Below are 15435 nucleotides of genomic sequence, written 5' to 3'. Positions count from 1 at the left end.
GGTGACAGAGTGGTTATCGCTGTGACAGAAAAACCTGCGTGACAGGTTTTGCGGTTGATTCCGAAGAGAATCGTTGTTGAAGTGCAGGTACGCCTCCAGAACGGGCCCGTCGACCATTTTGCCTCACTCCCGATTTCGCATCGCTCCAGGCTTTTCACCTCGCTTCAGCCATTTCACCGCACCCAGTCGTTAACCTGGTTTGTGTGTGTAACGTGGATTTTGAGTGGGAATTTGCGGTTCGCCGTTTGGGAGCTGTTGAACGTTCATACCCGAAGGTATGATTTCCCAGTCGCCTCTTGAGGGCACCTTTGCGCATCTTTGGCAGCGTGACTGTCAGCCGAATGGGATTCTGGTCGATACGACATCGTTCTTCCGATCACCGGAGCGTGGATCGACTTTGGCTTGATGCCGGGACATAAACTTTGGGAATGTTCTTTTCACTCACTTGGAGCACAGTGAGTTATATTGTACGAAACTGATGGTACCATCATAGGAATGATATAAAATTGGTTGTATAATTGATTAATATTGTTCTTGTGCTGTTATTCTTGTGTGACCTTTATACAATACTTGTTTTTTGGTAACAATTGGTGTGGTTTCACCATTGGTCATTGACACACAGAATAACACATCTTTCTGCCGTGACTCCTTTCGGGGCTCGGAGGTACACCGTGACCGGGGTTTGGGGAGGAGCATGTAACACTTCTGAGGTCGGCAAATTTGAGTACCAGTTCACTGGTAATTCCTTGTGTGTTGCAAAAGGTGACTAACAGGGTTGGCGGCAGGAAGGGCACCCGGCCATAAAACATTGCTTCAAAAAGGGGACCGCGGTGCCCGAAAAAGGCCAACCCCTGCTCTGCGGGGAAAAATGGCCTCTGAAGGTGGTTCATTGTCTCTTCGTCTCTTAAAATTTTGCGTTTTCCTTATTAATCAATCATTTTGGTTTAAGTGTCTTCCATAAAATATATTCTTCAACATGAATGTTTAATCCACTGTTAAAGTAATAATAATAAAAGAATTTATTTTGTAATAAAAATAATAATGAATTTGTTGATTATGAGTCTTTCCGCTTTGTCTTAATAAAGCGTTAAATCAGGACTGATCACATGTGACTTGACCAGAGTCATTCTTGTGGTGTATTTAGGAGGACGTGATGTTGGTGTAATGTTTTGGGTGTTCTTATATTACTTGGCAGTGTTATTAATTTTGTCTTGGGTTAGATGATGATGCAATCTCTGTGACTATTTGACCTCTCCCTTTCCTGGTACTGGCCTGGAAAGATTCTTCTTATTGGCTACTTATCCTCTCTCTTTCCAGCAACACGTATTTACATTCCAGTTTATCATTACAAAACACGTATTTACATTGAACACGTATTTACTTCACATATATGCATATCCGCTGCTCATTGTGGATATTTTAAAAATGGTGCACAAATGGATTGTTATTCGAGCTTTACACATTGAATACACAGCTGTTTTCCGTCTGATTGTGTCCAGGCCTGGGGGACATGGCAGTTTCTAATTCCATCGGCTCCAATGTCTTTGATATTCTATTGGGCTTGGGGTTTCCCTGGACAATACAAACACTTTTCATCAACTTTGGCTCCTACGTGAGTACCGAGTTGACTTACTCAGAATCCTTCCTGGTACCTGTAACACATTTTGCCTGGTTTGCTGCAAAATAGAACAAACATTCATAACATGTGTTACATTTGCTCACAGTTCATACAGTGTTATTCGTTGTCTAAGAACAATCAAATTCCCATAAGTTTCAGTTAAAAGTTCAGAAATATATGATTTCGTTTTACTTCTTGTCATCCTTTGACAGGTGGAGATAAACAGCAAAGGCCTTATCTATTCGGTGATCCTGCTCCTGGCTTCTGTTGCCCTTACAGCAAGTTCCATTCTCTTTCCTTTCCTGTGGATTTTTTTGCTGTTATTTTTGTGTTTAATTTTCTCAGATCTTCTAGCATCTATACATGCCACACACCTAAAAAAAAAAATTTCACCTGTATTTTTTGTCACCTGTATTCCTCAACAAACAAAAGAGTTCATAGAACATGACACCCCACACAGTGTTCAACCCTATACTTCAGTTTTAATTAAAAAATAACTTAAAGATTAACCTTAATTAACTTAACTTAATTAATAACTTAACTTATTAATTAAATTATTAACTGATTAGTTTAGATATTATTAAATAATAACTTATTAACTAAATAACTTAATTGATTGACTTAATTAAATTAACGAATTAATATTAATTAATTTACTTAATTAACTAAGTAACTTAATTAATTAGTTATTATTAATATTATTGACTAATTAGTTATTAATTACCTAATTAACTTATTAATTAATAACTAATTAATAATTAACTCATTAATAATTAACTTAATTATTAGTAACTTAATTAATTAACTTAAAATTAACTTAATTATAGATTAAATAAGAAACCTGAAGTTTAGCGCTATTGAACCAGTCTTATACACCACCCTTATAAAACACCCTATTCAAAATGTCCAAGTACTGCGACACTGGAGGTTCTTGGAAGTATTTATAAGGTGATTCGTTCAGAAATGCAATTTATCTTTACATCGTTATATATACTTGTACCAAGTTTGACTTGGTTCCCTTCAGCCGCTCCTAAGTTATCGTGGTAATCAAAGCCTATTACAGACTCTGACCTTTTATCTTTAACCTCTTGACCCTAAAATCAAATCAGTTCATATACATACTTGTACCAACTTTGGTCAAAATCTCATCACTGGTTCACAAGTTATCGTGGTAACAGGAATTTTACCTAACATGACCTCTGATCTTTGACCTCGTGACCCCAAAATCTACTCGGTTCATCTTTACATCATCATACATAACTGCACCAAGTTTGATTTAAATCCCTGCAGCCGTTCTGAAGTTATCGCGGGAACGAAAACCTATCACAGACGGACGCGAGGATAACCCAAAAGCGTAATGCCTCGTCGGTAGTCTTGTCGGCGGAGGCGTAAAAATTCAATACCATTTCAAAAACATGGAGGGCACTGATAATGACTGTGTGGCATATGGCAGTGTCTTGGGCTGGATAACTCATCTTAGCAAGGCAACGTCTTGGGCTGGATAACTCATCCTAATAAGGCAGTGTCTTGAGCTGGATAACTCATCTTAACGAGGCAACCTCTTGGGCTGGATAACTCATCTTAACGAGGCAATGTCTTGGGCTGGATAACTCATCTTAACAAGGCAGGGTCTTGGGCTGGATAACTCATCTTAACAAGGCAATGTCTTGGGCTGGATAACTCATCTTAACAAGGCAGGGTCTTGGGCTGGATAACTCATCTTAACAAGGCAGTGTCTTGGGCTGGATAACTCATCTTAGCAAGGCAACGTCTTTGGCTGGATAACTCATCTTAACAAGGCAATGTTTTGGGCTGGATAACTCATCTTAACAAGGCAGTTTCTTGAGCTGGATAACTCATCTTAACAAGGTAGTGTCTTGGGCTGGATAGCTCATCTTAACAAGGCAACGTCTTGGGCTGGATAACTCATCTTAGCAAGGCAGTGTCTTGGGATGGATAACTCATCTTAGCAAGGCAACGTCTTGGGCTGGATAACTCATCTTAGCAAGGCAGTGTCTTGGGCTGGATAACTCATCTTAGCAAGGCAACGTCTTGGGCTGGATAGCTCATCTTAACAAGGCAACGTCTTGGGCTGGATAACTCATCTTAGCAAGGCAGTGTCTTGGGCTGGATAACTCATCTTACCAAGGCAAAGTCTTGGGCTGGATAACTCATCTTAACAAGGCAACGTCTTGGGCTGGATAACTCATCTTAGCAAGGCAGTGTCTTGGGATGGATAACTCATCTTAGCAAGGCAACGTCTTGGGCTGGATAACTCATCTTAGCAAGGCAGTGTCTTGGGCTGGATAACTCATCTTAACAAGGCAACGTCTTGGGCTGGATAACTCATCTTACCAAGGCAAAGTCTTGGGCTGGATAACTCATCTTAACAAGGCAACGTCTTGGGCCGTGTTTTTCCTCATCTTCATCAATGATTTTTCTGATTACCTGTAAATCCTGCCCATCTCCTTGCTGATGATTCCACACTCTGCCATGTCATTCCTCATCCTTCAGACAGGCAAGCAGCAGCCTCTTCCCTCTCTGCAGAAATTGATAGAATTAGAAGCTTGTCCAACACTTGGAATATGTCTGAAACCCGACAAGTCACACACACTCACCGCATCTCTGAAAGGACCGTCTGGCAAACCCTCCGATTTACCTCTTAAACAAACCACTTGAAGAGGTTAAGACAATCAAACTTTTTGGCCTCATGATGAGTTTGATCTTTTTTGGGCAAAACACATTTCCAAGATGGCCTCCAGAGGCAGCCGTCAACTGGGCATTCTTTGTCCTGCAAGTCTTTCCTTGGTCAATCTGAACTTTTGACAACCTACAAGGTCTTCATTCGCTGCTTGATGGAGTACTGCTCTACCCCCTGTGCTGGCACTCCTGTCCCAAACCTTGCCATTCTTGATGCCATGGAAAGCAAGATCCTCCAAATTATTGGGATCTCCTATGATGAAACTTCCCGTCTCGGCCTATTACTTTCACAATGCAGACAGGTTGGTGGCCTCTCTATTATACCGACTCCTTTTTGGTCTTGCACACTCTGCCCTCTCTTGGCTCCGTCCCTCACAGACATATTCAGTGCCCGCATGGTCTGCCCATACCCCTATTCTTGTTAAACTCATACAATCCAGGATCAATGCTCACCTTCACTCATTTGTCCCTCTTTTCTCTCACCTGTGGAACGAACTTCTCCAATCGCAGGACATCCCCCATCCATATCTATGATCTTAATAATCCCAAGAGTTAAGGCTCGGCCACTCGGATCCGCCTTCTACATTCCCTTCTGCCCTTCACATCTTTCTCTCAATCCCACGTTCTTCAAAGCTCTTTTCCACGATCTACCTCCACCTTTATCTCTGTCGTCCTCTTCATCCTTCCCCATCTCATTGGCTCATTCCATGCTTTCTTGATTGGTTCTTCATCCTTTTTCGTCTTCACGTATCCAAACCACAGCAACGTGGTCTCTCTAACCCTTCATGTGATACTTGCAACTCCAGCTCTCTCGCATATCTCGTCATTCCTCAACAATTCCTCATCACATCCATCATTGTTACAGAAAGGAAGGGACTTGGTGCAGAGCCCTGTTGTAGACCAACCAACACCCTAAAATATTGTGAGTCCCCATTCATTTTCCTGACCATGGTGTTGGGCCTCGCATACATTTCCAACGCGATCCGAACATTCTTCTCTGACCCGCCATCCTTTCTCAAAAAACCCAAACACCGCAAAAAAACCCCAAAAAACCCAAACACTGCAAAAAACCCAAAAAACCCAAACACTGCAAAAAAACCCAAAAAACCCAAACACTGCAAAAAAAACTCCAAAAACCCAAACACTGCAAAAAACCCAAACACTGCAAAAAAACCAAACACTGCAAAAAAAACCCAAAAACCCAAACACTGCAAAAAAAAACAAAAAACTGCAAAAAAACCCAAACACTGCAAAAAAACCCAAACACTGCAAAAAAACCCAAAAAACCCAAACACTGAAAAAAAAACCAAAAAACCCAAACACTGCAAAAATACCCAAACACTGCAAGAAAACCCAAACACTGCAAAAAAACCCCCAAAAAACCCAAAACTGCAAAACAAAACCCCCAAAAACCCAAACACTGCAAAAAAACCAAACACTGCAAAAAAACCCCAAAAACCCACACTGCAAAAAAACCCCCAAAAACCCATACACTGCAAAAAAAACCAAACACTGCAAAAAACCCACCCAAACACTGCAAAAAACCCACCCAAACACTGCAAAAAACCCACCCAAACACTGCAAAAAACCCAAATACTGCAAAAAAAAAAACCCAAACACTGCAAAAAACCCCCCCAAAAAACCCAAAGACTGCAAAAAAAACAAAAAACCCAAACACTGCAAAAAAAAAACCTCAAAAAACCCAAAGACTGCAAAAAAACCCAAAAAACCCACCCAAACACTGCAAAAAACCCAAATACTGAAAAAAAAAAAAAAAAACCCCAAACTGCATTCTTCTTGGACTCCTATCACGTGCTTTCTCTAGATGTGTGAAGGTGCAGCTTTTTAGTTCCTTCCATGATCTACTTTACCCCAAAGGACCCCCATTCCTATAAGGATCCCCCTTTTCCCAGATTATTGTGATTATTTCCCCGGTTTGTTCCTCCTCTGTTTCATTTCCCACTTTCTCCTTCTTTCTGTGCTTCATTCAACTTGTGTGCACCTCATTCACCCCCATGTGTCCTCCCACACCTCTTTATCTCACTCTCATTCACGTCTACTGTGCTGTTGGTGTTTTCCACTTTCCACCTTGTTCCCTTCCATGAGCCTCGACCATGTGTACAAAAACAAAATCGATCCGGCCGAGTCTTACCAAAGACTTCGTTTGGTACATGATGCTTCCGTACTTAATGCCGAGCATTTGAAAAGGATAGAGCAGCGACAACCATCGGTTAGAAACAATTGCGCAGGCTTCATGGGCCTGTTGGCCTCCCTATGCGCATGCGCTGAAGTTCCTTGTAAGCGAAGTCATTTAAAATTGTTGTTTTTTTCTTTCAAATAGCCATACTACATCTGAAGAAAATCGATTTGTAGGGCATCTGGGGATCCGATATCGAACCTTAAAATGATACTTTGCGTGTATCTCCAAAAACAGCACATTTTAGTAACTGTTCCAATCTGTAAACTGTCAGAAAGTTTGTACATTTTCTTGACATTGGAGTACTTGAGATTGGTAGATTATTTTTTTGTATACAAGATCGAGGCTCGTGTAAGAGTTAACATTAATCACACAAAAACGAACGGACACATAAAACATATGATAACGGGAGCGGGAGACAAGATGGGGGGAGAGAGAGGGAAGCACATAAGTAAAACATTTTAGAGCAGGGACATCGGGAGATCTGTGGGAGGGAGAGGTCTTGGGGGGAGGAGACATGGGAGGGGGGAGAGGTGTAAAACACATGGACACTGTTCGGACTTCCAGCAAAGAAGTTGGTATTTCAAAAAAGTGGATCTGGGGTGAATTAGCGGGGGTAGAAAAGATCAAGGTTTTGGATGGGGGAAGATAAGATGGTGGTGAACAGCCGTTTTAAAGACCTGGTGGGAGGAGAGGAGTGGGATTGAAGAGAGTGAGGGAGTTTGTTCCAGAGGTGGGAGAAAAGAGGAATGAAAGAGTGAAGGTGAGCAGAGAGTCTTGATTTTGACAGTTTAACCATAGGACGGTTGCTGGCAGATCTTGTGCGACCTGTAGGAATATTTGGGGGACAGAGCACAGAGAGAGAAGGGGGAGCAAGGCCGGAGAGGAGTCGGTAGAAGACAGATGATGGTTCGAATCGAGATCAATTTCATTTCCAACATTGATTCTTCCAGAGGAAGTCGCTGCGTTTTTTTTTTTGTGGAAAAAAAAAGGAATTCTCAATGAAAGGACACTTTCCAAAGTCGTGATCCTTAAGGGATAAAAAACAGTTTGCGGAATACCAGGCCGCACGGATAAACAAATCTCGGTTTCACCTTCTGCCGAGGGCTGCCTAAAACTCTTCCCTTTTGTGAAATTCGAGCATTCTTGATTAGGCCGGCCTGAAGAGACGATTAAAAAAAACAGATATATATACACAATGTCGAGGCTCATGGAGGAGCAATTTTGCCGAGACTCGTGTAAAATGTACGGGATTTGATGACCCTCGTTTCACGTACGCGGAGCTGTCTTTTCAATTTTCCCATCATTCCACCGGGTGTTGGTAACGTCATAATATTCAGATTTTCCGCATCTCTCACTCTGACTCTCCTTTCCTTTTAGCAGACACATTGAGGAGAGGAGAATGCACTTGGTAAATACAAGCCGTGCATAAATTTGCTTTGAAATCCCAGTCCAACCATTTGTGCTTCTGTAGGCTCAGGTGCTGGCAAATTCCATCCCCCTTTGTTTTCTTTACTTTTTGTTACCTTCACCTGAGGACAGGGTGTTGCATTTGAGTCCGTTTGTTTGTCCGCACAGAATAAATATGATTTTCTCTGCAACCGTTGGTCCGATTGATAGGAAATTTTCACCATAGATCCAACGCCACCTGTATAATTTTTTAATGATAATTATGACATCATAGGTCACGTGGTTCGGCCGCCATCTTGGAAAAACCGAAAAAAATTGCACCTCTATCTCCAAAAGCGCTGAAGAGAAAAAATTGAGACATGGCTCATTGCAAAGAACTCTCCATGGGGAATAAAATATGTTAATGATGATGTCATGGGTACCTCCATTATGACGTCATAATTCGACAAGTACAAAACTTCATCCTATCATGAAATTTATTGAGCGTAATGTAGGCATAAATTAGCGAAAAAAAACAAACAATGATGACGTCATCGGTAACGTGCTTCGGCCGCCATCTTGAAAAAAACCGAAAACTTTGCACCTCGATATCTCCGAAAACGCTTAATAGAAAAAATTGAGACATGGCTCATTGTAAAGAACTCTCCATGGGGAATAAAATATGTTAATGATGATGTCATAGGTGCCTCCATTATGACGTCATAATTCGACAAGTACAAAACTTCATCCGATCAAGTTGAAATTTCTTGAGCATAATCTAGGAATAAATTAGTGGAGAAAAAAAAAATGACGTCATCTGTCACGTGGTTCGGCCGCCATATTTGTTTTAACACAAAAGCTTTAAAAACCACTGAAAATACATCCTGGCGAGGGTTTGCAATCTATGATTGCTCTTTCTTCTTATTACTTGCAAAATCGAAGATTTTTCAAGTATATTGGTCAGTTGCATTGGTTATTTTGTCTGTTTGTCACTCGCCTACAGGTCACAATTTTCAACCGATCTTCACCAAGTTGTCGATGTCGTTACAATTGAGAAGCCTATTGATTTTGAGGTCAAACGTCATCTGGGGGTCAAATTTCTAAAATCGCAATTTTTAATCCAATTGACTTGAAAATTGATCAGCATTTGTATATTGTCATTAAATTGGGAAATCAACTATTTGAGGTCAAAAGGTCAAGTGAAGGTCAAACTTCCAACATTATCAATTTTCAACTGAAAAATCATCAATTTTCATCTGATTGACTTGAAAATTTAACAGCATTTGCACATCGAATCACTGAATTGTGAAACCAACGATTTTTGAGGTCAAAAGGTCAACTCTCGGTCAAACTTCTAAAATCATCAATTTTCATCGAAAAATCATCACTTTTCATCCTATTGACCCGAGCTTTGATGAAGATGGTCAATTTTGATCTTGATGAAATGGACAATTTGCTGGATCAATTGCAACTTTTTTTTTTCCAGGACGGGGGGGGGGGGGGGGTGTATTTTGCAAGTATCGTGCTCTGCATGACGTCTTCTTGTTTTTTTATTTGAAAGACAGTTTTGATTTGAATTGTCCTTACTGTTTATCCTGCTTTTCCTCGATGTTTACCTAACCTCGCATGTAATGAAATATTTAGGTGTTTGTGACAGTTAGAAAGAAAGTTGCATAACCAGCAATGTACGATAACCAAGAATGGACAATGTCATTGTGTTCTTCCTCAGATTCTGGGAATATACCTGAACGGCTTGAAGCTCGATCGCAAGCTTGGCCTGGCTACGCTGATCCTTTATGCCATCTTCCTCTGCTTCTCCATCCTTATCGAGTTCAACGTTTTCACTTTTGTCAATCTGCCAACTTGCAGGATTGACTGAGACAGAGGCCATGACTGTCGAGGTTTCACAAAAAATCGAGAAATGAATTCCAGGCCGACGAGCCCGACGCCTAGTTATCATCATGTGGGAATTTTGGGACGTCTCTTTAATACCGTCATAATTAGTCTTGCCTCAATATTGACTCCTGATTATAAACTGCACCTGCTATGATATGAATAAGGCATGTGAAGCACTTTATCCGGGCAGCTGTTGGAGCATTGCATGGTTGTGTGAGCTCCAAAAACCATAGTAACCATATTCAGTTGTTAGCAAGAATCTGAAGAGGGTCTCAAAAAGCTGACCTATCTTTGATGATCAAAGGGTTCAGGGCAGAATTTAATGGTGATGTGTTGAGAAACATTCAACATATGGAATGAGGGGAACACAAAAGTCTTTATACTTTTGCAATTTACACTTGCAATTTACACAGATAATGTTTGTCGTTAAAGGCGGCAAAAAGGGTTGGCGTCAGGAAGGGCATCCGTCCGTAAAACATTGCTTCAAAAAGGGGACCCAAAAAACAACAACAACCATGGTTCCCGAAAAAGGCCAACCCCCGCTTTGCGGGGAAAAATGGCCTCTAAAGGTGGTTATTTTATTTTTATTTAATTTACACTATCCTACCAAAAGTCATGGGACAGGTTCTTCCTGGCCATGGGTAACTATAAAATAACGTGTTGGTCGTCCCTGTGCCCTAATTATAGCTTTGACCTTTTACTCGGAACACCTGACACCCATATTTCATTGGTTGGATGTGAGGTTCTTCAGCATTCCTTGCACATTGCCTCTCCTAACATTATTCTTGAGGTTCGTCCCAGGGGTTGTTACTCCATAAAAACAAACATCTCCCCCACACATTTTGGTGTCTCGGAAATCCTATCATCACACCATGATTTCCTGCATTAACCATACTGATGGAATGTTTGTGCGGAGCTCCTCTTCCATGAGCATCCCTTGGACCGCCTCGCTCGATTAGTTGGAGAACCTTGCTCGACGTCCCATTGACTTCGCCAGCTCTTCCATCACGTCCTGGGAGCCACTTCATTGCAGATTTCCCTTCAATTTCGAGGCAATTTACAACTGTCCAGCAGATCGATAGTCAAAGTTGATATTGCTCGTAATCTTCCAATTCCCGATTTTTCAGGGATAATGAGCTCTTCGCAGGCACCCACTGACAGCCGATGACCATTCCTCGTTGGAAATCCCTTAAATTACTTCATCTGCGACATGACACCATGAAACTGAGCGATGAGTTGTTAACTTGTTTCTCTTCCATCGTTTGCATAATCTTTATGACATTCACGATCATGCATATCAATGGACAATTATCACAACATTGAAAATGGGTCATTCGAGACTTTTGGTAAGATATTGCACATGTCGATGCATTATATCACAATAACGAACGAGAAAGAGCAATCAGAGATTGCAGACCCTCGCCAGGACGTGTTTTCAGTGGTTTTTAAGTATTTTGTGTGAAAACAAATGTGGCGGCCAAACCACGTGACCGATGACGTCATCATTTTTTTTCTCCGCCAATCTATCCCGAGATGCTCAAGAAATTTCATCTGATCGGATGAAGTTTTGTACTTGTCGAATTATGATCTCATAATTGAGGCACCGATGACATCAACATGTTATTCCACATGGAGAGTTCTTTTCAATGAGCTGTCAATTTTTTCTATGAAGCACTTTCAGAGATAGAGGTGCAATTTTTTTCGGGTTTTCCAAGATGGCGGCCAACCCACGTGACCGATGAGGTCATCTTTTTTTTTCTCCTCTCCACCAATTTATCGCTATATGACGCTCAATAAATTTCATCTTGATCGGATAAAGTTTTGTATTTGTCGAATTATGATGTCATAATGGAGGCACCTATGACATCATTACCCTGTGCTCACGAAGCGAAAACAGGGTTAGGCATTCGGTTGAGTACGTATGCCGTAGGTGCGTGTCTGCATTTTTACAATTCATTTTCTCGGCATCCGCTCGTCCGATTGACATGAAATTTTTACCATAAGAGCACCTCTGCCTGTAGATTTTTTTGCTGATAATTACGATGTCATAGGTCACGTGGTACAGACGCCATCTTGGAAAAACGTTACACCTCTATATCTGCCAAACCACTTTATGGAACAGTTGTTCCTTGTAGGTTGTGGGCGGTCGGAACTTGTTCCTTGTAGTTTGTGGGTGGGCGGGAGTTTTTCCTTGTAGGTTATGGGTGGGCGGAAGTTGTTCCTTGTAGGTTGTGGGCGGGCGGAAGTTGTTCCTTGTAGGTTGTGGGCAGGCGGAAGTTGTTCCTTGTAGTTTGCGGGTGGGCGGGAGTTTTTCCTTGTAGGTTGTGGGCGGGCGGAAGTTTTTCCTTGTAGGTTGTGGGTGGGCGGAAGTTGTTCCTTGTAGGTTGTGGGTGGGCGGGAGTTGTTCCTTGTAGTTTGTGGGTGGGCGGGAGTTGGTCCTTGTAGTTTGCGGGTGGGCGGGAGTTGGTCCTTGTAGGTTGTGGGCGGGCGGAAGTTTTTCCTTGTAGGTTGTGGGCGGGCGGAAGTTGTTCCTTGTAGGTTGTGGGTGGGCAGAGGTTGTTCCTTGTAGTTTGTGGGAGTTGTTCCTTGTAGGTTGTGGGCGGGCGGGAGTTGTTCCTTGTAGGTTGTGGGCAGGCGGGAGTTGTTCCTTGCAGGTTGTGGGCGAGGTTGTTCCCCCTAAAGAAAGAAAAACAGGGTATTTAAAGCAATTTATTGTATAAAACTATTGTCGCAAATGAGCGTTATATCTATAAAATTAATTTATAACATTATCCATATCGTGGGCATTTGTGGTAAGAATGTGTAATTATTGCTATGTACTAAACAATCTCTTATATTAACGTGCAATAACGAGATGTGAGAGCATTGTAAATAAGCATACAGTAGCAACAGTTGAATTTTTTTCATTTTTGTTCATAATGAAAAAAAACAACCAAAAAAAACCATAAATGACGTTAAGACTTGTAAATGTTGACAATCAGAAAATATCAAGATAGTTTTATAGACTGAAATACACAAATACTTGTTGAGAGATGAAACGGACAAGCAGACGTAGCGCTAATTATTATGATTATTTACACATTTGTGCTATTTATTGTGTGGTTGTGTACTTTAACTTAAACAAAACTGGTCTATAACTTACCGTCTTGAAGCATTAGGCAAAGGCTTTGTGCACTCGTTTGGTTTGACGGTGACAAACCAGAAAAAACATTAAATGGTGTCGCTCAAAGCAGTGCCACGGGTCACGACTTTAGCTTTCCTTACAGCTGTGCGTTCACCGAATCGAAATGGCTTGTACTTCACACTTCTTGACTTGTGTTTCTGTCTGTGTCGTGCAATCGCAGTGCCACTGATTTCCAAAGCAACATTTAAGCTTTCTCCACCAACTTCTGGGCTTAGTTAAGTTTGCAGCATTCCAACCCGTGTAACCAGTCACTTGCAGCTATTATTAGCCAGTGAAGTATTTTATTCAAATCACGGTTGACAACCGACCGAGAAGATGGTCGGCAATTTCGGTCGTGTCAACTTGTGTGGCATACCAAGACACGAGCCCGGAGAATAACCGAATCGATGTTCTGGGCCTTATAAATTAATTATGTCGTTATTATTCTCCACTGCCGTTTCCATTAAATTTCCCAACAAGATTTGAAATAACCAAGCTAACACTTTAATACCATAGTAAGGATGTTCTATTTCATGGTGTGACTTTTTCTTAACTGCCAAGACATAAATAGACTCTTTTTTTTCACAAGCTTAAAACATTTTCCAAAAGTGCAATAATATAAATAATGAATCCATTTCATCTCAATAAAACCTCATTTATTTAACTGCAGATTAAAGTATTTGATCAATGAGGGTGAAATTGACGATTACTGGATTTGTTCTCACAGCTAATGCATCAAATATTCAACCGCAAGCCAGATTCAAATCCAGAACCTTTTGAATGTTCTATGGGAAAGTGGTGGGGGGGGGGGGTGGGGTGGGGGGGTTATTGAAACCAATTATAGAGGAAAATGTTTTTTTTTACTGAATCATACAAGATGTCTCCTGAAAGTGTATACAGACTTTAATATTTCAAGAAAAAAAATAAATTTCATTTACAGAGGAGGCACAAGTAAACCAGTTGATGTAATCAACACACTAAACATCACTTCTCTGAGCTATCTTACCAACAGATTATATATATATATACACACACGCATACACAGATATACAGTGGCGTGCAAATGTCCGAGTCCACAAATCAATGCCAAGCTTTCTCAAATCAGGATTTCAAACATGAATTTGTCATAGTATTGAATCGAACAGAAAACCAAATCAGAGTAAACCCAAAGAAGTAGAGTAAAAATCGAGGCATCAAGAACCTGGAAAGGATTCAGGTTTCAGCCGCGACTCCACTACCTTCAAACCCATCAGTGCGCAGCCATGTGAACATATGCATCCATATTATTTAATTTATTTTAGTTATTGACAGACGCTTTTGTATTAACAGAATAAATGAAGTTTGAATACATTTGAGAGTAATATAAATTTTATGTGAGCAGTCTGACTATGCTCTGGATTGCATTACGACTGTTGGGAGAATATTGATCAAACAAGATCCATAAACTAGTTAAATCAATCCCACATGCAGTTGAGGAAGTTCGCAAGGCAAAAGGGTGTCACACTGATCATTGATTATACATAAAGACAGATTTGATTTTACCTGTTATAATAAATGTTGTTCTATCCTGAAGAGCCCATGGAAATTTCTTGGAAATTATTTTAGTTTCATATTAAAATTATTTACTTTATTTTCACATGTCAATTAATAAATTTGATACTGGACTCATACTTTTACACCCCACTGTGTGTGTTTGTGTGTGTGTGTGTGTGTGTGTGTGTGTGTGTGTGTGTGTGTGTGTGTGTGTGTGTGTGTGTGTGTGTGTGTGTGTGTGTGTGTAAATATATATATGTATATATATATAGTATCGTTCGATATATAAAGTCTGTATACATTTTATTGAGACACTAGTTAAAAAACAAAAAACAAATTTGAATCACAAATGAGGTTATAGGGTTTGAATGCACAAAATTCAGCCACAAGTTTGGTTTATCTGAAATTATTTAGTTGAACCTTTCAGAATCAATGTATGTGCAAATGGATGTTTGTAATACAGTGATAATGGTTTAAATAATCAGGATATTAATCATGAAATCTACGAGTAATTAAGGGTGGTTCCATAAGTGTGGGAAATTGAATTTGATTCGTTAAAAAAAAAATTCCCAGCCCTCCTTGAATGTGTTTTTAACAAATAGTTTCAGGCTCATGAAATGTAATGAATGTAAATGGATGGATAAAGAAGAAATGATCGAATATATAAAATATACATTATACGTATATCTGTCAGCACCGAGCGGTTTTAGAGAACACTGCCGTTTGTTGAGACTGGCGGTGATTAGTACATATATCTTTGAAGTCAAATTGATATTTTTTATGGATTTACCAAAATGTTCCATGAAATGCAGAAGTCTCCACTGGGAATACGAATCGGATTCCATACATGTCAAGACGAAAGTTGATTGGAAAGATTTTATTACAAATACATCGATGACCGTGAACGATGAATAGCCAAGTGTAAAAGTGCGTACAATA

At 40.4% G+C, this 15435-nt stretch overlaps 2 protein-coding genes across 2 annotated transcripts in view; one reads left to right on the top strand and one right to left on the bottom strand.

The window, feature by feature from the left end:
* Positions 1–11613, top strand: part of LOC137437069 (sodium/potassium/calcium exchanger 4-like) — a 293744-nt gene extending 282131 nt beyond the window's left edge. The window contains exons 16-18 of the mRNA XM_068131418.2: positions 1500–1612; positions 1831–1896; positions 9634–11613. Coding sequence (XP_067987519.2) covers positions 1500–1612; positions 1831–1896; positions 9634–9783 — 329 coding nt within the window. The 3' untranslated portion in view covers positions 9784–11613. The remainder of the gene's footprint in view (positions 1–1499; positions 1613–1830; positions 1897–9633) is intronic.
* The window catches only part of NAA40 (N-alpha-acetyltransferase 40, NatD catalytic subunit), a 24557-nt gene continuing 20511 nt past the window's right edge, over positions 11390–15435 (bottom strand). The window contains exon 8 of the transcript XR_010986427.2: positions 11390–12476. The gene's annotated coding sequence lies outside the window, so the exon portion shown is untranslated. The remainder of the gene's footprint in view (positions 12477–15435) is intronic.

Source organism: Myxine glutinosa, chromosome 11 (genome assembly GCF_964187855.1).
Source record: "Myxine glutinosa chromosome 11, kmMyxGlut1.1, whole genome shotgun sequence".
Classification (NCBI taxonomy): domain Eukaryota; kingdom Metazoa; phylum Chordata; class Myxini; order Myxiniformes; family Myxinidae; genus Myxine; species Myxine glutinosa.
The sequence above is the reverse complement of the archived record's forward strand: the minus strand, read 5'-3'. Positions and strand labels throughout refer to the sequence as shown.